This window comes from Sebastes fasciatus, chromosome 3 (genome assembly GCF_043250625.1).
Source record: "Sebastes fasciatus isolate fSebFas1 chromosome 3, fSebFas1.pri, whole genome shotgun sequence".
In the NCBI taxonomy this organism is placed as follows: Eukaryota; Metazoa; Chordata; class Actinopteri; order Perciformes; family Sebastidae; genus Sebastes; species Sebastes fasciatus.
In genome coordinates this window covers 31,964,506-31,987,439 of record NC_133797.1, presented here as the reverse complement: position 1 = coordinate 31,987,439, position 22,934 = coordinate 31,964,506, and the positions used below count along the sequence as shown (strand labels likewise).

At 40.6% G+C, this 22,934-nt stretch overlaps 1 protein-coding gene across 11 annotated transcripts in view; it reads left to right on the top strand.

The window, feature by feature from the left end:
* The window catches only part of grin2bb (glutamate receptor, ionotropic, N-methyl D-aspartate 2B, genome duplicate b), a 121,281-nt gene that overhangs the window by 82,111 nt on the left and 16,236 nt on the right, over positions 1–22,934 (top strand). For 10 of the 11 annotated variants that reach the window (XM_074630296.1, XM_074630297.1, XM_074630294.1 and 7 more), the window contains 8 exons: positions 8,084–8,198; positions 8,464–8,669; positions 10,122–10,293; positions 13,129–13,282; positions 15,773–15,898; positions 17,231–17,460; positions 19,474–19,634; positions 22,307–22,494. In XM_074630296.1, the coding sequence (XP_074486397.1) occupies positions 8,084–8,198; positions 8,464–8,669; positions 10,122–10,293; positions 13,129–13,282; positions 15,773–15,898; positions 17,231–17,460; positions 19,474–19,634; positions 22,307–22,494 (1,352 nt within the window). Of the gene's footprint in view, positions 1–8,083; positions 8,199–8,463; positions 8,670–10,121; positions 10,294–13,128; positions 13,283–14,442; positions 14,670–15,772; positions 15,899–17,230; positions 17,461–19,473; positions 19,635–22,306; positions 22,495–22,934 lie in introns of those variants that run through there. The other variant, XM_074630304.1, reaches the window with a different exon arrangement.

The window sequence follows — 22,934 nt, the reverse complement described above, 5'->3', positions numbered from 1 at the left end:
TTAACCTCTTTTCCACCGAGGTCTCTTGCTGAATTACGTGGATACATGACTTTCTGATCCTGAGTATTCTCTGCTTTTCACCCCTTTGTTCTTCTTTGTTTTCCTTTTCTCGCTCTGCGATGCTCCTGCAGCAGTCCGTTCTCACTGAAAAGCTCTTTCAATTAAATGAATCTAAATCGTTGAATCAGAGAGCAACGATGGCTCTCTTCCACCCCACACCCCCCCCTCTCTTTCTCCCTCTGTCAAAAACTGTTGATCCTAATTTTCTATTTATAAATACATTGTAAGGAGGGAGGATTAGTGTGTTTAAGGACAGGATTACTTATATTGAGCATGAATTCAATTTTGCTCATTTCACTCTGTCAACTGTGTCCGCTTCCTAATTCCTGTGAGGGACATTTAAATGCCACAGATATAACCAATCAATACGTTATATGGTCTTTTACTTATTGGATCTGTGAACACTATCGTTACTACATGTTCAGAACCGTATGTGAGAATTATTACATGTTTGACTGTTACTGACATGCATTTTATGATGTAGGAATATAAATTCACTTTTTTATAATAACCTTAGTTAGTTAAGAAAGAAAGATGTGGAGAACTTCAAATAAATTCCATTTTAATTTAAGCATTTTAAGCCACTTTGACTCAACATTTTAGAGTTAACATGTTTAAGTCCAACCATTCATTGTATGTAGTAATACAACATAGAGTAGTTTCAAACCGTCAATGATTTGGCTCTTGTTAGAGTCTAGACAAACCTGAAGGGGGTTTGCGCTCTTGAATCCAGGTTTTTCAAGAGGTCGTTTCAGGTGTGTGTAGCCAAGATAAACAGTCCCACATTATAGGAAAGAATGTCCGCACGTTGACTACGTTTACATGCACAAAATATTCCAGTTTTTGCCCTTATTCTGAAAAAGACAATAATCCTACTAAGCTGTTTACATGGTTAATGAAAATGAATATTCCACTAATGTTACATGCCGCTGTGCATACTCCGGTTAACGTGACTGGTGACGGATGTTCGACTGTGCGAACACAGCCTCCGTCTTTCATTCCTTCAACCACCTTCTTGAAAAGGTGATATTTTTCCTTCGTGTGTCGTGATATTTGCGCATATCCAAAAACCTGTTGATATCTAAGTCTTTCATAATGTTTAAAAGTAGGTGTGTTTCTCCTTCTGACCAGAAATGTGGGCTTTTCTTTTAGGCGTACATCCCGTTAAGGCGTTAGTCTCCAGCCCTGATGGTACCTACAGTACCTGCAGTACTGTAGAAAAACAAGTACTGTCACGTTTTCTGAATTTTGGTATTGACTTGGTACCGAAGTATCTGTTCTCGTGACATCCCTAGAGGTAACAATAGCCAATCAGGAGAAAGGTAGCTTGAGTTTCCCTGTTGGGTTGAAGTATGCCTTGGCAAGATGCCACAAGTAAGATGAGATCATCAGATAAATTATTAGAACGTTTTTCTATCTCACCATGCCCCAAATTACCTCCTTGTCTCTATGAATATATTTTAGTAAAGTGCTGTTGAGGACACACTCGTGTCATTTGCTTTACCTTGAAAACAAAAATCAGAGGATTTTTTCAGAGATTAGAGACGACCACTAGAAAAATCAGTATTTGAGGTTTGCAGACTGTGGAAGGTCAGTGTCCTTGCCTGTTAAGCCCTTGTTCACATTTTAAATGAGAGAGGGCTCTCTCTGATAGACGGCTACGTCTCTCCAGACTCCGCAGGTATCTGTCTGATGTCTCCTGCTCTACAGGGGTCCTCATGGGCCCAGATCACATGGAGCTCCTGTGGACTCACTTATTAAAGGCTGCGGCTCAAAGAGACTCAGAGCCTTACATCTTTCCTGTGTGTAGTCCACATCACTCTGTATTTATGCTGTCACAGTGCTGCCACCAGCAATAAATGAGGCAATAAATAAACAATTAATTTCTTTTTTTTATGTTTTTCAAAATTCAGTTTCAGTCCCAATAAGGGATATTTCCAAAGTTATTGTTTTTGTTCAGGGGAAATTCAAGTAAAAGCCACAAATTCATCTTGCAGAAAGTTTAGTTTGTGGCTACGTTGCAGCACTTGTGGATGACAGTTGACTGGCTGACAAGCAGATAATACAAAATGTGTAATAATGACATGCTGGAGAGAAAACAATTTCATGCTGATCATGTAAGTTATCAAGTCGAGTTATTACAATTATTCTTCATATTCTTCTTCCATGATGGACTCATTTTTAGTTTCATTATATCTGCAGTCACACATGATGACACACACATTTTAAAACATATTTTAGGGGACAAAACTAGATTTTTGAAAAACATGAACTTTATATTAGAAAATACAAATGAACTTTCAGTAGATATGAATCATTATGTTTAGTTGCAACGATGCACAAACAAACCAGACCGTCAAACTAAAAGCAAAAATGAAAGTCTGATTCAAAACACATAATTCAACTTAATTTGGCAGGCCCTGAAGAGAAACAGTTGTGCCACGCTGCACAGATGTGTTTTTAAAGAAATATAATAATAAGATGGTTTGGTGTTGCAATTTTAATGACTTGACAATGTTCATTAATTTGTTAACAATTACTGTGGTAGTTAATTAGTATGGTTACTTTTGTGTTGTGTTGGGTAATACGTATTCTCACCACAATTTAACCTGTTCTAGTTGTACATATTACACAGTCTCCTCACACACTGCCTCTATCCCACTGGAATGTAATGTGCAGTTCATCAGTAGCTGGTAACTCTTCAGAGGCAGGTCTATTGCAGTCATCCCAGATTATGAGTCATCCACCCAAACCTGATACAGTATGTACATGCGTGTGTGTGTATGTGCACCACACACTTCCTTACACACATGCAGAGCAGGGATATATTTTTTTGCATCCCTGCATTGCAGCGTGCAGAGAGAATTTGTGACCCTGTACAGCTTCACTCTGAGATAAAAGAAAGTCATATTTAATGTCTCTGAGATTCGCTTGGAAGAGATTTTAGAGGAAAGAAAAAACAGGGATTGTGTCCATGCCATTGATGATTCAGTGTCTCTGTAACTAAAAAATAAATTCCCTTCACAGCCAGTGATTAGTTGGGGAACAGTTGGTGAGCAATGCGCACACAAGCGCTGCATATGGCTGTGATGAAGCCGCGTGAGGCTCTGCTAGTAGCCCATCCTAATAGTTTTTATTTTTTTATTTTTCTTCCTCTTCCAGCAGAATCAGAGGGGAATTCTGACATGAGAGGGGATCAAACGGCACATAAAAGCTACATCAATAGTACAGGGATACACAATGATAAACAGAGCAGCCTCCTCTGCTGTAAATTCACAGCGTGCATCAGCCTTTGTGAAGGCACAGGTTAATGTACGGGCAAATGAATCCTATTGATGTGTGATTCGAAGCGCTACTCACAGGTGAGATGGAGAGATTGATCTGAAAGTGAAAGACAGCATGAGGGGAAGTGGGTAAACACTCAGGTTTAGACAGAAAAATACTGCTTTTTTCTCTCTTTCAACCAGCCTCTCTCGGGCGAGATTACTGTTCCCATGGCAACGCAGCTGATTGCATGAAAATTGCTGTGGTTGTGGGTGCCATGGCAACACATTACATTATACTGGTGTTAAGAGCCTCCCTTGCATGCGTCCCTATGTTGCGGTTTTCTTGCATGTCACCCCGTCATGATGACACAAACATATGCCGCTACTGGTCACGTGGGTTGCCATGGCGTCAGGGCGGCAACAAGTTGGACCTCCTGAGCCTGCACCCACACCGCCTTGATCTTTTTGGTTCCCTATTCAATCTGAGATTATGTTTAAGAGGCTAATCCCATGTTACACGCGCATTACAGCACTTTTGGTGTGCTAGCCAGCCAGGATGCAGCAATAGGCATTTCATGGAGGCTTGAGTCATATTATTGGCTTTCTCAAAGCATGTAGCCTACTTAGGTCTGTGTATGTGTGTGTGTGTGTGTGTGTGTGTTTGTGTGTGTGTGAGAGGTGGGATATAAATACAAAACCTTACAGATAGAGGTACTGAATGTTCTAGTAGGAGGTACTTGCGATAAAATCTTGGGTAAATTTCAGACCCATTGCTCATCTGTTGTCTGCGTTTTTTTATTCACTCGTGAATAGATTTATTGTCGTTTTTTCACACTGTTGGTTGGAGATGATGGCGGGTAAAATGTGCACGGCACCTCCTTTAAAAAAAAGTCTGCACTCACACACAGCCCCTCACTCCTTGCATTCAGACAAGATATTTATTTCTCCGGTGGATTGTTTCAGAGGCAGAGCGTCTCCATGGTGATGGCAGCCCACAGATCAGGACGAGGAAGAGTGAGGGAAGGAGGCGGCAGAGAGAGAGAGAGAGATGATTCCAGCTTATCTGCCACTGCTGTGCACTTGTTGACACACATATATGCTGCTGATGCGTATTCATACAGGCGGTTAATACACTCTCTACTCCTTCCTCTCTCTTCCACCTCTCACTGCTGGTTTCTTGTTGCTCTCTTCGCCCTCTCTGCTCACACTGACTCTCACAGCCTCAACGTTCCTCCCTCAGTCTATCAGCTGCCATATGTTTTACCAAGCTTCAAACTGGGTCATCTTTGCCATATGACACGCAAATTAAGCAACCTTTACAACAATGAGTCAATTAAGGCGGAGAACAGCAGCACTATAATTAATGTCCCTATATATAAAGTAGTAGTAGTAGTAATAAAAATTCATTTGATTCGGTTAAAGTGGGTTTGCAGGAGTGATTTAGAAGAAGATGCTGAGTTCCTCTGGCAGGTCATTCCACAGTGTGGGTGTTTTAACCTGTTTTTGTCCTAAATCTAACTATGGCAACAACAAGCAGTCCTGAACCTTAAGACCTCAAACCTGCAAAATCAGTCTTTTAAAGGTATAACAACAAGAACACAGACATATAATAAAATTAGGGCCGTCAATCGATTACAATATTTAATCGCGATTAATCACATAATTGTCCATAATTAATCACAATTAATCGCACATTTGTATCTGTTCAAAATGTACCTTAAAGGGAGATTTGTTTTTTTGTTTGTTTTTAGTACTCTTATCAACATGGGAGTGGGCAAATATGATTGAAAAAATGACAATTTGGAGCATTATTTAGGACGTTTACATATTAGGTTCGATTGATTTGTACCGTGCCCGAGTACGATTGGCCCCCGTCTCCACTTCCCCGCCGCTCAGCTTTCACATTACTAAAGTTGTTCCATACCCGAGTACACTTGTGTCATCATCCACGTGTATTTGTTTATGTTGAGATCAGCTGTTCTAGTGGCGGAGCATCGTAAAACACTTCATTCAAACTTCACAGAAATAAAATGAAACTCACCAAAACCATCGTCGTTAGTCTTTCCAACAATCACCAGCTCTTGTTTGGTCAAAATAAACCCTTATTTCAGCGAGTTTGATGTTAAAATATACCAGCTCTACACTCTGTTTCCCCCGCTGTCTCTCTCTCTCTCTGCCCGCTGAGCAGCTGACTTCTCGTTCTTTGGAGGCAGACCATTAAATTAGCTAAATAAAATAACAAACATCACGCAATCTGAATACCTACTATTGTTTATATTTTAAGGAACCTCTCAGCTGCCTTCCTTCCTTTGTCACCCACGGCCGTACAGTTCAGAGGATGAGATCGGCGTATGATGCGCGCATATGCAGACATAGACATGAAACAATTTTGTATGTATCCGGATTTCTGAGGTTCGGTCGTTACTCACGTTAACTAGCACTCCACTTCCGTGTTTTGGTACGGTTGGCTTTCACACCTGATGAGAATCGTACCCGAGTACACATGAACCGTACTCCAGACCACCTTTTCAAGTGGACACGGTGACACGGAGCGTTCACACTAATTAAACGAACTGGACTTTGGGGACAAGTGTACTCGGATCTGGGCCCAGGCCCCTGATGTGAAAGCACCCTTAACCTCCTTCGCAACAAGCTAGTATGGCATGGTTGGTACTAACCTTAACCTGAGGTTTTTTAGTTTCAAATGATACCAGTATCTTCACTCTAGCTGTAAAACTGAGCCCACTACAACCTCCTAAAGATTGATTGCGTGATTCGATTTTGCGTTAATGCGTTATTATTGCGTTAACTATGACAGCCCTAAATAAAATACATAAAAATATATAAAATGCGAAGAGTCTAATCAAAGATCAACAAAGCAGATGAATGCAAAAGCATACTGTAAAACCAGTGGGTGTCAGATACTATACATAGCCAGCTCCAGACATTATGTTCTGAAGCACATAACACATTTCACAAAAGAACATTACTAGTATTTCACTACTGAATATTCGACAGCACAAATGAGTCATTACAAATACCAGCCAAGTACAGTTTGTGATTGAAATGTTTTGGCTCAATAGCTCAAGACATTTGAGAATATTTATATCTTTGATTTTATGTGTGTGCTTTCTCCCACCACCCCTCCCACTGTGTTAAACTGTGAGCATGTTCGAGTTATGACAAGAGAAGTTACCAGCAGCATCTTATAATGTGATAGCAGACCTGTTTGTAGCTCTCATGAATCTTGTTTTCAGCAGCATCAGAAGAGCTCTAGAAACCGCTCTACTGTACGTTACCTGCTCAGCACCAAACAGCAGACAGACCCAGTTAGCGCCTAGCTGGTGAACACACTGTAGTGGAGCATTTAGCAGCTAAAGAGACAGATATTTCCCTCAGGAGTTGGTGGAGAGCAAAACAGAGCTAACAGGAGAGTAAATATTGGACTTACATTCACCAGGTGGCCAGATAGATGACTATGTGAATGTTAATGTGAGTCTGCTGGGTGTGTAAATAAGCAGCTGTTTGCTAACACGTAGCCACAACAACTTTGGTGATAATATGTTCATGTTGTGTTTACATTGTGATTGTTGTGCTGCTCCAGAGGCCCAAAAAAATCTATGAATGCAGTTTTAAAGAAATCGACTACGGACCGTTTGTTGTAAATGTAAACATTCCAGATGTGTCCCTGTTTATTTCCTGTTACAGTGTATGTGAATGACATAAGCTGACAGGAAGTAAACATGGACCCAAGCTGTTGCCTAGCAACGCAATGTCTATGGCTTCGTCCGAAATCACATACTATTCACTACATACTCAACAGGTGTACTTTCGTCAACAAACTTTTGTGCGAATAAACAGTAGTGTGTATCTTTTCGGACGCACTGAGCAGTAATTTACGTCGTCACTTCCTGAGAGCCTCCTTGCCGGTTAGAGACGTGTAACCATGGTAACCGGTGCCAACCTTATGTGACCAAAATGACGATTTGTGAGAATCTTAATCTGAATTAATTTAAAATATATATATTATGCCTAGCAAAGTGAAATCTTATATTAAATTAAATTAAATTGAAGCATTTTTTCATGTTACAGAGCTGTCCGTCAACATCTGTTATGAATATTGTCGTCACTACTACATTGCATTGTGGGATATTTATGCCGCCGTAGTGTCCAGCGTTGCATACTGTAATATTCCACCAGAAATAGTATGCAATTCACCTACTATTGTTTTAGCCTACAAAATAGTATGTTAGTATGACATTTCAGACGTGACCAAGCTGACAGGAAGTAAACGTGGACCCAAGCTGTTGCCTAGCAACGCAATTCCGTGGAAACGGTCTATATTTTCAGTTCATCTTGATGTCAGCGCTGTGAAACATTTATCAATTTATATTAAAAAATTGTATTGCCACAGAAAGTATAATGAAGCAGTACAACTATAAAGAAATCAGTGTTTTACATGTTTGAAACAGTGTTATCCTAGACCCGTATTTCCTATCCCCAAATGTTCCTCTTTGTAGTGATGGAGATAATGTGGTACACATGGAAAGTTTGGCAACATTTATCAATTTATCAATTAAAATGATCACCACACTCTTTGAGTTTGTTGGGGGGTCTTTTAATTATGAATATTCATTATGTATTTGTAAAATTGTGGGTAAGAAATAATGTTTAAAGTCTAAATTCTGCACATTTTGCTTTCACTCTACAAGACGGATATTCGTATCTCTGACTCAGACTTGAATTGTCATTCTCAGGTACCTCATGAATGTGACATTTGAAGGCCGAAACCTGTCATTTAGCGAAGAGGGTCACCAGATGTTCCCCAAACTGGTCATCATTCTTCTAGACAAGGACAGACAATGGGACAGGGTGAATATCCTGCTCTCCTCTCCACTCCACTTCTTCATCTCTTCACTTTTTTATTTTCCTCTTCTATTCTTCTTCGCTCTACTGTCATCTTCTTTCTGCCCTGCCCTGTCCTTCTCTCTCCCTCTAATCTATTTTTTCTGCTTAGTATTTTTCACCCTCTGTGATGTGTCTGTCACTTCTCTGTTTGGAGTGTCGCTCTGTCACTTGAAGTACCTGTTACAGTAGCCCGTATATCACACAGCCCTCCTCCCACTCACTCGTGCAGGTTGGCAAGTGGGAGAGAGGCTCTTTGACGATGAGGTACCATGTGTGGCCTCGCTTTGAGCTGTACTCTGCGGCGGAGGAGCACGAGGACCACCTGTCCATCGTGACTCTGGAGGAGGCGCCGTTTGTCATCGTGGAGGACGTGGACCCACTCAGTGGGACCTGCATGAGGAACACCGTGCCGTGCCGCAAACAGCTCAAACTCAGGTGAGAATTAAGACATAAGAAAAAAAATTGTTTTGTTTCCTTTCATTCCTAAAGACATTTTTGTCTCAGGGGAGTAAAGAAATCTGATTTGTTTTTACTGTGTGAATCCAGGATGAATATTGTAGAGTCAAGATGCGAAAAAATAGAAATTTTTTTCTTAATGAAACTTAGTGTGAGACATATTGATTTATACATCAATATGGCTGCAAAATGAATGATTTAAAACTCTCCTGGTATACTGTGTAACCGTCTGCATGTATTCAAAGTCAAACAAATCACCAGTATAATAAAAAAGCATCGGTAGTTTAGCAGAATATTATGCAAGCTGTGAATGTAAACGAAGGAAATAAAGAAACAAATCTGTGTTATAATAAAATATGCATGTACGCCATGATTTAGAGTACATTTTCCCTTTGTTTATTATTTTTCCGACACGGCTGCATGCTGTAGTGAATCTCCTTTTTGTTCTTCGCTGGACTTTAAAGATATAATTTTCATCCTCTCACAATCACTGTGTCCTTTGATTACCTCTGCTTGCTTCACTACTGCTAACTAGATCATTGTCTTGGTTTCTGTCACTGTTGTCTTCCCCCCCTCTGCTTCTTCTATCCACTTCTCCTTGGTGTGTGGTAATGAATTTTCCTCAATGGCCTCCTTTTCTATCAGTAGCCTACCTGAAATCTCCTGAGGGTGTCCTAAATCTTCCGGCTCAGTGTTTTTTTTTATTGACTGATCTTCGACCCCGCTATTTCTCCTATTCCCCTATTCCCCTTTTCTCGTTCCCTCTGTCCGTCTGTCCGTCTCTTCCTTCAAAGACGCCTCACATACGGCATTTCAGGGATAGGCAGCGATATGCCACAGAGAATGTGCGGGATTTCTCTCCAGCCAGAAATACTCCATGAGCCTGATAGACAGAGCTGTGCAGATTTGTGAAATATGTGGACACGGCCTACACTATTTCATGTTATACAGTGTATTTTATCTCAGTAATCATGAAGGCTTTCATTATTTTCATTATCAATTAATCTGCCGATTATTTTCTTGATTAATCATTTGGTCTAAAAAAAATCCAAAAAACATCCATCCCAGAGCCTGAGATCAGCCCAAATCCCAAAGATCTTTTGTTTATTATCATATATGACAAAGAACAGCAGCATTTCTACACATTTGAGAAGCTGCAACCAGTAAAGGTTGGCATTTTTGCTTAAAAAAATTACTGAAACGATTGATCGATTAACAACATTTTTTGTCAATTAATGTTCCGTCAATCAATGCAGCCGATCCTGGATTGAAACTCAACAACACGTCACCTGATTGTTTTTACTTTTATTTCATCTCATCCTCGCTGCTGTCCTCTCTCTCTTTTAAATCTGCTAGTTTTATGTACCTGAACCCAAATACACTTTTACACCTGTTCCCCTATCTTTTCTTCCTCTCTGTACCACCTACCAGCAATCAGACAGGTGATTCAGGGATTTACATCAAGCGCTGCTGCAAAGGTTTCTGTATTGACATCCTGAAGAAGATCGCCAAGGCGGTCAAGTTCTCTTACGACCTCTACCTGGTCACCAACGGAAAACATGGAAAGAAGGTTAATGGGACCTGGAACGGCATGGTTGGGGAGGTGAGGACATTCCTCGTTATTTTACACATAAACACAATCACTCTGTTAATTCCACATGTTCTTGATGAATTACTGGCTCTGATTCTGTTTGACTGGTCTGTAGTGCAGTGGTTCCTAACCTTTTTCCTTAAGGGACCCCTTTTCTATCAGTTTTAAGTAAACTGATGACCCCTGACTAAGTGAGATATTTTATGGATATTTCTTATTATATTCAATGCATCGCAATAACGATACATAACAACTGATAAACCGTACAATTTAACTCAAAAAGTGAACGCAATAACTGCTGTAAAACGAGCAATTTGGAGGAATTTTGAGCAGATTATTTCCTGTGCATATTGCATCAGAGATGAGTTTTCCTCTTATTTTTAGGAACTTTAAATACAATTCTCTGTCTGTATTATGTATTTTTTTTCATTTTAAACAATCATTCATACTTAATAAGATTCTTTTTTGACTAATTCAGTGTTTTCTTCTCCTTTAGAAAGAACAACTTAATTTAGTTTTCTTCACATAAATGACTGAAATGCTGAGCTATAGGCCAACTGTTTATTTATTTTTTTTAATTTGTTTTACACCCCTTAAAATCAAGAAGGCCTCGTCACCCCCCATTAAGTTTTGACGACCTCTATTGGGGGTCGTGACCCCCAGTAACATCCGTAGTGGACAGATGTTTTTGTATAAGGTTGTACAGAAGAAGAAAGGTGGATCTTGTTACTATAAGCTTAGCCCAGACCAGAAGGAAGCAGCAGCTTTGCATCGGCTGTAAACAGCTTTAAAATACTCACAATGACAGTTTGGTCGATTTCATACGGACCTGCTGGCACATCAGCTGATCGTGGATTTCACAGCTGGCAGAACGCTGGAGACCTCGCCATGCAGCCGTTACTCACCCAGCAGAGTGACTAAACACAGCAGTATACTTAAAATAAAATAGTGTGTTTCTCTGACTTCCATCAGAACCAGTATAGTACACCAGTACATTCACTATGACTGTGGGTCTGTTTATTAATTGGCATCCGTTTAGCTCATCATTGTGGGTGTTGTGTCACTGGTGGCATCCTTACCACCATTTAACTATTTTCCTAAAAGCGTAGTGCATTCAGCATGCCTCCCTGAAGACATGCAACTCTATTTATAATGACACAGTGGAAAAAGTGATTTAAAAAAAATGTATCTGCTTCAAGTTGCAGGAGTCAAATTTAGCATCTGCTCTTTTGTAAAGTGAGAAAAGTTGTGATTTCAGATGTAGTGTAACTGAGAATTTGGTTACCAAGCTTCTCTCTCTCTCGTTGCATTTGTTTAATGGAGCCCGATGGAGGTCATTAGAACATTTTTATCACTAGAATGTGAAACTAATCACTTAATTTTGACAAGTAGAATATTGGAGAGCAGCAAACAAGGTTACACAAATATTAACCACAAAAAAACAAAACAAGAATGTGGCAATTCAAACTAAAATGCAGTGCTTCATATTTCCTGTGAGAACACACCAGCACAGAGTCTACTGCTATGGATTAATATGTTTTAAATTTAATCCGTTTTCATTTATTCATTATGCTTTATGTTTATTTACTCAACGTATGTTCTATTTCTTGTTTTTTCACTTTCTTTTCCTTTGCTCATCACTTTTGCTGCTCTTATAGCAGTTTTTAATTCACTATTCTTTATAATATGAATACAGTGCACAGAGTAAATTGCTTTTCAAAATTTCAAAATCATTTAATAAAGCAAGTAAGTATGTAATTTAATACTAATGCTAACACTACTGCAACCGCGGAGAGTGTTTTGGTCCCCATAGGAATTTTATTTTTACGATAGGGCTAATTATATTGTCTGAATGTCTCTAACTCACCGTCTCTGTCAGCCATCGAGCTGCACTTGTTCCCCACAACCTGGCCTGGGGGGGAAGCTATGATCAGCTCTGCAAAAAAAAACCTCAGGAGGAGGACAATGAGGCTCCTAATCAGAGATGGAGTAAGAAAAAGACATAGAGAAAGAGAAAGCGATTGGAGGAGCGAAGGCGAGAGGGAGAAAGCAGCCTCAGGGAAAGACCCACTTCTCTCCTGCACACGTTACACATTAGACGTTCAGCACAAACCTTTACAAATCGATGTGATGTCCAATTTAATTGATTATGGCATAGAACGAGCGACTTTATTATCTCAAAAACGTAGTTGAGTTAAGATGTGCAGGGTAATATAAAAAAAGTACAGTATATTACGTCCACCTACTGTAAATTCCTGAAATATACATCAGCATAGGCAAGGTTAAGCAAATGTGCAGTGCATGCATGCATTAGTCCATGTCCTGAAATGCTTAAGCAAGCAGCTAATGATTTAATTTAAATAGGGTGGGGAACAGGACAACAGACTGAATGAGAGAGAGAGAGAGAGAGAGAGAAGTAAAGGAGGCCTCTATGAAGAAGAGTGGCAAACAGGAGAAAAAAACAGAGCGTAGGATTCCTGCTCACTCCGGCATACATATCCCTTATTAACACCGTCTCTTGTACTCTGTTTTTATTCATCGCCTGAGGCTCAAGAAACTTCGGGCTAAATATACCTGAACACAGTCAGAGGGATGCTGGGTTGGTGGGGAGTCGAATACTGACCCAGTGTAGTAATTATCCCTTTTCCTCCTGCTTCCATTCAACCAAAATAGCGTGTGAAACAAGTGGCAAAGATGGTGGCTCGTGTATGAACTGCAGCACTGAATTTCTTTCCCCATCATGTTTCTTTCACCACTCTGTTTTCACCGCCGTCCTGGGAATATTCAGCACTGACCTTCCACGTTCCCCCTCCTGTCTGTCTCTGTCTGTCTGTGGTTGACCCTCAGGTGGTGCTGAAGAATGCCCACATGGCAGTGGGTTCGCTCACCATCAACGAGGAGAGGTCAGAGGTCATTGACTTCTCTGTGCCCTTCATTGAGACGGGGATCAGTGTCATGGTCTCCCGTAGCAACGGCACCGTGTCCCCCTCTGCCTTTCTTGGTGAGGAAAAAACGCGCCTGGTGCTTCTGGCAGATGTACAACGCGATCGAGAACACTTACATGCACAAACACACTTACATTGTATAATTCATGCACAATCGGAGTGAGAGCGGGTTTTTTCCTAAAACAATGACACTGTTTAATTGTCAGTGTGCTCCAGCAGCACGTAACATAACAAGTTTGGTTACATGGTGACATTAATTGTCTCACCACGAGGTCCATTTAGTGGCTGTCCTGGTGCTTTCATTCATATCACACACAAAAGTTGTCATGGACTTGTCAATGTTCAAATTTCCACTTTTCTGAACATTTTAAAGATGTCTCTGTGCTTTAAAAAGTGTTTTAAATTCCTTAACATTGTAATCCTTAAAAGGATAGTTTGGGTTTTTTGAAGTGGGATTCTATGACGTGCTTATCCATAGTCGGTGTATTACCTACAGTAGATGGCGGTCAGCACGCCCCCCAGCATTGGGAAACAGACAGGAGCATCGACACCAGAGCAAAGCAATAAAGTGCTGTGGACGGGGACGGCAGCAAAGCGTGTTTTAGCCACCTAAAAGAAAGGTTAACCTAAAAAAATGGATATCCGTTTAAGTGTACGTTATATTTAGAATACTTTTGGACGGCGAACTGAAAATGAAACATATCTAAACTGTTTTTGTCAACGGAGTCTGCTGGCACTTCCCCGTCGGAAAGGAGAAGGAAAGGACTGTCTGACGACAAGATAAAGTGGTGAAAATATTCAGATTTTTTTAGGAGAGCCTTTCTTTTAGGTGGCTCAAATATGTGTAAAAGTACAATGTTTTGCTCCTCTGACAGTGCTCCTGTCTGTTTCTCTAAACTGGGGACACGCTGTCTACTGTAGGTAAAACACCTACTATGGATAAATACCTCATACAACCCCACTTCAAAACACCCGAACTATCCCTTTAAGATTTCAGTCCTTGTTAATTTGGCGACACCTGTTGTTGCCGTGGAAACAGCAAGTGTGGTTTGACACTACAGGTGCCAGAATACTGGAGGCAGCAAACACTCGTTGGGCAGCTACTTTGTCAGAAATACAACAGCTGTTTTATTTGTTTACAGAGCAGCCAAACGTAGGAGGAGGTTAGTTAATTGTTGTCCTTTTTTCTATCGCAATGTGATTTCATGTTTTCCAGATAACAGCTGGGCTTAGAAGAGTTTGTTACCTTGCTGAGGAGATGGAGGCGTCGCAGCTCGGTGTGGCTGCTCCTTCTTGTTCCATTACAGAATCAGAATCAGAAATATTTTATTGATCTCTGTGGGGAAATTGGGACATTAGTTGCGCTTATATATAAGCATAAAGAAATGTAAGAAAATTTGTATGTAACATGTAAATTATGTACATAATGCTACGATATAACACAATATACATAGAGAAATATAAATAAATAATAAAAATATAAGACTTTTGTACAAATATGTGCATCAAACACATACAATATACATATAACCACGCCCTGTACATGTCAATTATATAAATTACACCCTGTAACATTTAAAATCGATAAAAAAAATGTTTTGTAGACATATTTTTGATGAATGATCGCTGCTTCAAAATGAAATTTGAATGTGAACTAGCCACAGTAGTAACTTAATAGAGCTCTGATCCTACAAGTCTGTAGGAGAGTGAACAGTATAAACAGTGAGGCAGTTACCAGTGAGCTGAAATTACAAACGGCAACGCTGCTTTGTTTCCTTTGAATCCCCCGTGTGCGTGTAAAGGCAATTTGAATCCAGCACGGGATTAGCAGACTTCGCCACCAACAATGAAAACTAATATATAGAGAGGTAATTGTAAATAAAGTAAAATAAAATGCATTAATAGTTTCAAAAGCGAGTATTAATACTATTAACTTTAGTGCTCAGTAAAATGAAAATTGGAACATTTACAGCTCAGACATCTTTATTTTTGCCAAGAAGGGCGAATTCATCTTGCAGCTTTACCAGATCCATACACACAGCTTAAAAACCTGCAGGCGAGGTGTTAAAGTCAGAGGTAGATCAACATACATGGGTCAATACAGATCATGTGGCTCCAGAGCAGCTACTAAATGGACCTTGTAGTGAGATTGTTTTATTAGCTACAGTGCTATGGTGTTTGTCACAGGCTGTTATGTGTGTGAAAATTGCAAAGCGGAGTGCAAGTGGTGGAAAATGTGCCCAATTCAATGAGTACATCTGTCCATTCACACCTACCAACTTCCCTCTCGGTTTCCCCTCTTGAGAAGTGCTCGTTAGTGTTCACACAAACGCAGACCAAATCCATCAATGTGCAGCAATGTGAGCGCACTGACTAGTACATAAACGTCTGAATACAAATAATCATGTTGATACCAGGGGGTGATTTTATCATTTTCTTTAATTTGGTTTAATGAACTTCCTCTCTCTGTTTCCCTACAACCCTCCCTTCCCTTTCCCTTTCCACTTCCTCTGCACCCTGTTCTCCCCCTCCTCTCTGTGTTTTAGAGCCCTTCAGTGCTGACGTCTGGGTGATGATGTTTGTGATGTTGCTCCTGGTGTCGGCCGTGGCTGTGTTTGCGTTTGAGTACTTCAGCCCGGTGGGTTTCAATCGTTGCCTGGCAGATGGGCGAGGTGAGAGGATTGCACACACACACACACACACACACACACACACACACACACACATGCTGAGACACAAATGCATGCTCCAAAAAAGGTGACAATGAGGTAGATTTTCAGGCGCTCTCATGTGCTGAAATGAAGACCTCGTTGGCACGTTTTGTTACCTTGAATGCACCATTCAAACCGAGACCCTCCTGCGCTAAATTACTTTGACAATCCCTTCTGAATGAGTGCCACTGGAGCGCTGGGACTTTCTCCTCGATGCCGTGGAGTACTTATCTCCATCTACAGTCACTTAAGCTCTTTCACTAATGAAAAGGATCATTGACAAGAGCCAGATAGGTGATCTTAAGTATTCTTAGCGTCTCTGTGTGAACAAAGACTCCTCTGTTCTTGCATTACAACGGCTTTTTTTTTTTATTGTGCCATTCTCAAATATTACGCAACGTTGTTACACCGCCACGTCGAGGGTTGTAAAACCGATGAGTACACTTAAGTAGATCTATTACCATACATTGAAAATATGTGTCAGGTTTAATGGTGTCTGACAGTATGGAGCAACACTACGCTGTTGAATCAAATTCGGTTGCAGCAGGCCGTTCGAATCAATTTGCCCATCAAAATCAATGGTTCAGATTCAATCTATTTTTTTCTCCAGGTTTTATACACCCGGCTCTGTTTGACTCTCAGGATTGCATTAGCCTGCCTCAACGGCAGCCACTCAAGATAAAATCAGAGGTGTGTTATATCACCGCTCGCAGCCTTTTTTTTATCGAGGACCAGAGGGGAGAAGAGTAATGGTGTTTGGTTTGGAGTTATGTTTTCTGAACGTCTTCTGTCACAGCAACAGTATGTATGGTTTAATCGCTAGGTAACGTAAGGCCGTTGTCCTTTACTGCTGCTCCAGCTGTAGCGTAATTATAGGTTGCTGTGTGCCCATCTACCCCCTCCCCCCTTCTCTCTCTTCCTCCCTGTCTCTGATGCCACGGAGCTACAGTAGGTAGTGTTTCCATCCTGCTACCTTGTCATGCTGCCATCGAGGTAGGTGGATCTGAGGTAGTCTGTAACAGTGGGTTGTCACGGCAGCGGCTGGAAGAGCGGATGTGGACCGCGCGGCAACATCCTGCGATCGTTGACAAACTAAATGATGGGAAAAAAATCCAGTCGTTGTCACCGCCATCCATCAAGTGCCTCCCACAACGGCGGTCATGAGTAAATGCAGATATAGTGAAGTAGCACCTGGGATCTGTGAAACTGATTTCTTGCATCCTCTTCCCTCTGTCATCTTTCTTTGTACCCCTCCTCCCTCCCTTCCTCCCTCTTCTTTTATGCCTCTCCCAGAGCCCGGCGGTCCGTCCTTCACCATCGGTAAGGCCATCTGGCTGCTTTGGGGTCTGGTTTTCAACAACTCTGTCCCGGTGCAGAATCCCAAAGGTACCACAAGTAAGATCATGGTGTCAGTGTGGGCCTTCTTCGCTGTCATCTTCCTGGCCTCCTACACTGCCAACCTGGCTGCCTTCATGATCCAGGAGGAGTACGTCGACCAGGTGTCGGGCCTGTCAGATAAAAAGGTGTGAATTCAAAGCAGTGTGAGGGGTTGTGGGGCGGAGGAGCAGGTGTGTGACATTACGTAACGTGGGGTGTTGTGAGACCGAGTGTGGACGATTTCTGTGAGTAAATTAGTCTGTGAAGGGGTTCCCGATTTAGGACTGTCACTAAAAATGACTTACCTTTTTTATGTATTTTATTTTATTTAAACTTTATTTATATGTATTATTATTAGACACAATTACCTGAGCTCAAGTGCCCTGTGAGTGACACCACCCATCATGTTCATTTACATTTATTTGAAAGTAATTTTGAAGTGTTTAACACTATTAGTTATATAAAAGTGTATAATGTTACAATATTTTTTATCATTTGAATCATCAGTGTTTTGGTAGGTTTGGTCATGAATGTATTTGTTCAGTGTGACTACTATTTATGGCACAAGCTGCGTGTTTCAAAATGCTAACTAGTTTTCATGCACTCTCAATCGTAACAGGTGGTTTTCAGGGTGGTGCGAGGAGAGTCCTGTGCAGTCGGCCTGTTGAAGCCCGTAATTTATTGGTTATTGTGACAATAAATATACTACAGGGAGCTTTTGAAGTACCCCTGGTGGGGAATAATTGGTTTAGTTCATAAAGAGTCCAGGTTGATTGTTTTGGAATTGCCTGTTTTGTTTAACAAACAGTCCAAACCCCTCTATTTACAGACACGACAAAGAAAAGCAGCTAAGCCTCAGATTTGAGAATGTTTTGTCATGTTTGCTTAATAGATTACTTCAACGATTAAATGATTGTCAACATTGTTGTGGACTAAGCTTTTTGAAATGCTTTTTTATAATATTGGGCCCCACAAATGAACTTGAACTTTATCGATTGATTTACAGCAAAATAATTTGTTGATCAATCAATCAGTCGAACAACAGAAAACGAATCAGCTGCTATTTTGATAATAGGCGCATCAATTTAAAATCACTTTCAAGCAGTAATAACACAATGTTACTCAGTTACAAATTGTGGGAATCTGCTGCTTTTCTATTTTTCTTTCTTTTCTTTGTCTTATGTAACGCATTAACGCAACTTGAAATTAGAAAAACCTAAGGAATCCATTAGTACCAATCATGTCATGCTGGCTTGTCATGAAGGAGGTTAAATAACGCTCCAAACTTATGCTACATTTTGTTGAGGAAAAACTGTCAAGGCCATTTTCAAAGGGGTCCCTTGACCTCTGACCTCAAGATATGTGAATAAAAATAGGTTCTATGGGTACCCACGAGTCTCCCCTTTACAGACATGCCCACTTTATGATAATCACATGCAGTTTTGGGCAAGTCATAGTCAAGTTGTGTTGCCTGTTGGGCTTGAGTTTGCCATGTTATGATTTGAACATTTTTTTATGCTGAATGCAGTACCTGTGAGGGTTTCTGGACAATATTTGTCATTGTTTTGTGTTGTTAATTGATTTCCAATAATAGATATATACATACATTTGCATAAAGCAAGCATATTTGCCCACTCCCAAGTTGATTAGAGTATGAAATACCTGACAAATCTCCCCTTTAAGGTACATTTTGAACAGATAAAAAATGTGCAATTAATTAGCGATTAATCGCGATTAACTGTGCAATCGCGTGGTTAATTGCGATTAAATATTTTAATCGATTGACAGTTGTTCAGACAAAAAACTGCCAGCTTGGGCTTTAGAAGATCTAATGGGAACTTGTCAGTTTTTTCTAACATTTTATAAACCAAATGATTAATCCAGCAATTTAATAGATTAATCAGTAATGAAAACAATCATCAGTTGCAGCTATTAACTAATCGTTTCAGCACTTGTATATGATCTTTATTTTTGACCTTCATCTGGTGTACAGTAGGCTACATGTTTGTCTGTCTGTTGAGTGCAACTCTAAGCATTTCATTCATTTTGAGTTTCTAAAAGCATAGCCCCTGTGCTCAACAGTGCATTATCATCCCTTTTATCATGCTAACGAGCACTCCTCTGTCATTTTCTCTGTGTGGTTTCTTTTCCCGCCACAGTTCCAGAATCCAAACGAATTCTCGCCGCCATTCCGGTTTGGCACGGTGCCCAATGGGAGTACGGAGCGCAACATCCGCAACAACTACCGGGACATGCACACTTACATGACCAGCTTCCACCAGAAGAATGTAGATGAGGCGCTGTACAGTTTGAAGCACGGGTGAGGAGGAGAGAGATGGAGGGGAGGCGGGAGGGACTGATGGGGGGGATGTGGGGAAGGAGGGAGTTGAAAGGATCTCAGCAGGGAGAAAAGAGACATGTGTGATGAAGCTGTGAGGTCCTGTACTGATGCAATACAGAGAAAAGATGATGAAGGAATAAGGAGAGGGAGCATTCTGGGTGATGTGGGTGGGCAGCCGGTGGAGCTGTGTATCAGCCTGCCACTGGCACCCAGAAAAGCAGCCTGTGGTTGCAGTGAAAGCTAGCTAATATTCACCCTCTCCGCCTCTATTCACTCTCTCTCACACTCTCTCTCTCTCTCTCTCTCTCTCTCTCTCTCTCTCTCTCTCTCTCTCTCTCTCTCTCTCTCTCTCTCTCTCTCTCTCACTCTCTCACTCCCTGTCTTCTAATGTGTTCATCAACCACTGCTAAAGGATTAAAAATGCAAAGCAGTGATGTACCTCTGAATGACCAGAGAGGCCTGTAGAGCCCAGAGGCAACGTTTGTCACCAAGCTGGAGACTGTCATGTCATTTTACACTCAGTCAGGATTGATCTGGATATAATAGAGTAGAATACAGGGAAATGTTTCAGCTGAGACAGTACGCACCTTGTCACACGGTCAATTTAGTTATTAGGTCTAAACAAAAGTGCTTGATTAAAAATTAAAGCTAGGGTTGGCAATCTTAAGAAACTACCAAGACTACGCTAGATTTTTAAAATGATCCAACGGAAAAACCCGGCCCAGTGTTGCCAACTCTTTTCCAATGAAAGGTAGCCAGCAGCACGAGCTCCAAAAGTCCCTAAATCTAGAGCAAAGTCACCCAGACGGCAACACTGACAGTCCGACAAACTCAGACCTCCCTCCAAAGCCACTCCCCCTTAATTATCATTATGAACGTAAACAACGAACTTGTCTATTGTTCGTGCTCACAGCTTTCAAACTAGCAGCTTGTGGAAGACTCTGGTGATGCACAATGAGTGTACGGGCAGAATGTGTTTTTTGTCAGAACATTTGATTTATTGATGCTGTCGGGATATAATGAGAATTTCATCAAATATAACCAAAACATGTTTTTTAAGAAGATTACCAACTCTGAGCTTTAATTCTTGATAATGAGAACAAAACAAACGTACCTGTTATTTCCGAAGCTTTCAACCACATCTCGTGGTTGTTGGATCTTGTATTGAGAATTATTTTGTGTAAGTTATAACGTATATACTGAAAAAGCACTGCTGCTCTTTTTCCTTGAAGGCTTGAACGTTTTTTATTTGTTTTTTAAGATGTTAGCAAAGGTGGTCTTTGTTTCAGACTAGGTGGACCCAGAAATAGAATAAAATAATCAGTGATTGTATCCAAAATCCCTCCCTACCCGGATTCTTATATTTACTTTCCGACATATTATATAAGTGTATGAATTCAAAGTTAAATATCTCTGCTTTATAATATCACAGTGCTATATAATGCCTTCATAGTGTCCATAGCAACAACACTGCCTTTTTCTTAAATATCCCTCAATGCAATGTTTTGCCTGGTAACACATTATTTTATGGACCCATACATTTCTAATAATTCCCTTGTAAGTTTCCTCGAAATAACTATGCAATGTGTCATTAATTATAGCTGTAATAGAGAGTTAACACTTTCAATTAATTCCAATTAAATGCTAAGCCAGCGTTTCCTAGAGTGTTTTACTCAGAGCTCAGCAGGTCGTCTGAACATGCAGAAATCAACATTAATGGAGAATACAGTCTCCGTTAATAAATGAATGATGAATGAATATTACATGGAGCGGTTCCTACAGTACATGGAAATTACTATTAACTATTTTTAAAGTTAAAGGAGCAGTGTGTAGGATCTGGCTGTATCTAACAATGAGGTCTGGAGCCTCTCGTGTGCCAAGCGTGTTGAAGAGCTACGCTGGCTGACGCAAAAACGCAAATGGCACTCTCTAGAGCCAGTTGTTTTAAAAGCAGTGTAGGTCATCTGGAGCAGAGCCAGTGCGTAGAGTGAGTGATTACATGGGAAGTGAGTGGTGAAGCAAGAGAGAGAGAGAGCAGCGAAGACGGGAGCGAGTAACATAATCGACTCCGGCCCGAGCAGGAAAAGTTAACAGAGTTTGGTTTGTCTGTTCCGGTCTACTATAGAAACGTGTCGGACTCCGTGGAGAGGACCCGTTCCATATGTAGATATAAACGTCTCATTCTAAGGTCACAAAAACACAACGATTCTTATTTTCAGGTTGTTATACACTAAAGAAAACATACTTATTAATATTTTATAACATTTCTAGCAATAGATTCCCCTAAATGTTACACACAGTTCCTTTAATGCAGCTACCTAAACTAACTAATATATAACTGTCTAAATTACATAGTTATTTCCAAGAAACATTCCAGAAGTTGGAAAGAAATAAACCCATAGAATGAAGTGTTATCCATCACTGTTAATGGATTTGTAATTTAAAATCAGCAATGACACAATTTATGGTGACTCATAAGTGTCCTAAAATCTCAATTTATTATAAACTATTGAGCGGGAATAGTGATGAATGACCGAGCGGGGGAGTGATTTTGGACACATTCATTGTCACTATATGATTGGAGGTAAAAAAAAAAGCCTCCAATGTAAAAGAGTTCTTCTAACACATTTTCCTTCCGTCACGCTCTGTAGCAAACTGGATGCCTTCATCTACGACGCCGCGGTGCTGAACTACATGGCGGGCAGAGACGAGGGCTGTAAGCTGGTCACCATCGGGAGCGGCAAGGTGTTCGCTTCCACCGGCTACGGCATCGCCATCCAGAAAAACTCCGGCTGGAAGCGAGCTGTTGATCTGGCCATCCTCATGCTGTTTGGAGATGGTAAGGAACTGGTTTGTTATTTGTATATTATATATTTTGTTGTTGTCATTTTGGAGATAATGGTTTAATTAGTGTCTTATTTGTATTGTAATGTCCTCACAGTAAATATCCCGTAGAAAAGGATTAAACACCATGACACCTTCTCGGAGGTATAATGTTTTAACAACCAAAAACATACTCAACAAGAAATTGCTATTGTAGCCTTAATTTATTTCACTCTGTTTAAACAAAAAAGAGCAAGAAACAAAACACAGTGATCATTCAGGTTGAGAGTGTAGTTATGCTCTCATCAGTATATTAATGTTGTAGACATGAAGTCATCGAAGTAGCTGTAAACTGAGCTGTGACTCAGACGGTGGTCGGTGTTTGTTATGGTGACAACCCAAGAACCTGCTGGTAGATCCCGGCAGTCGATGAGACTGTCGAGCTGCAGGATGAGG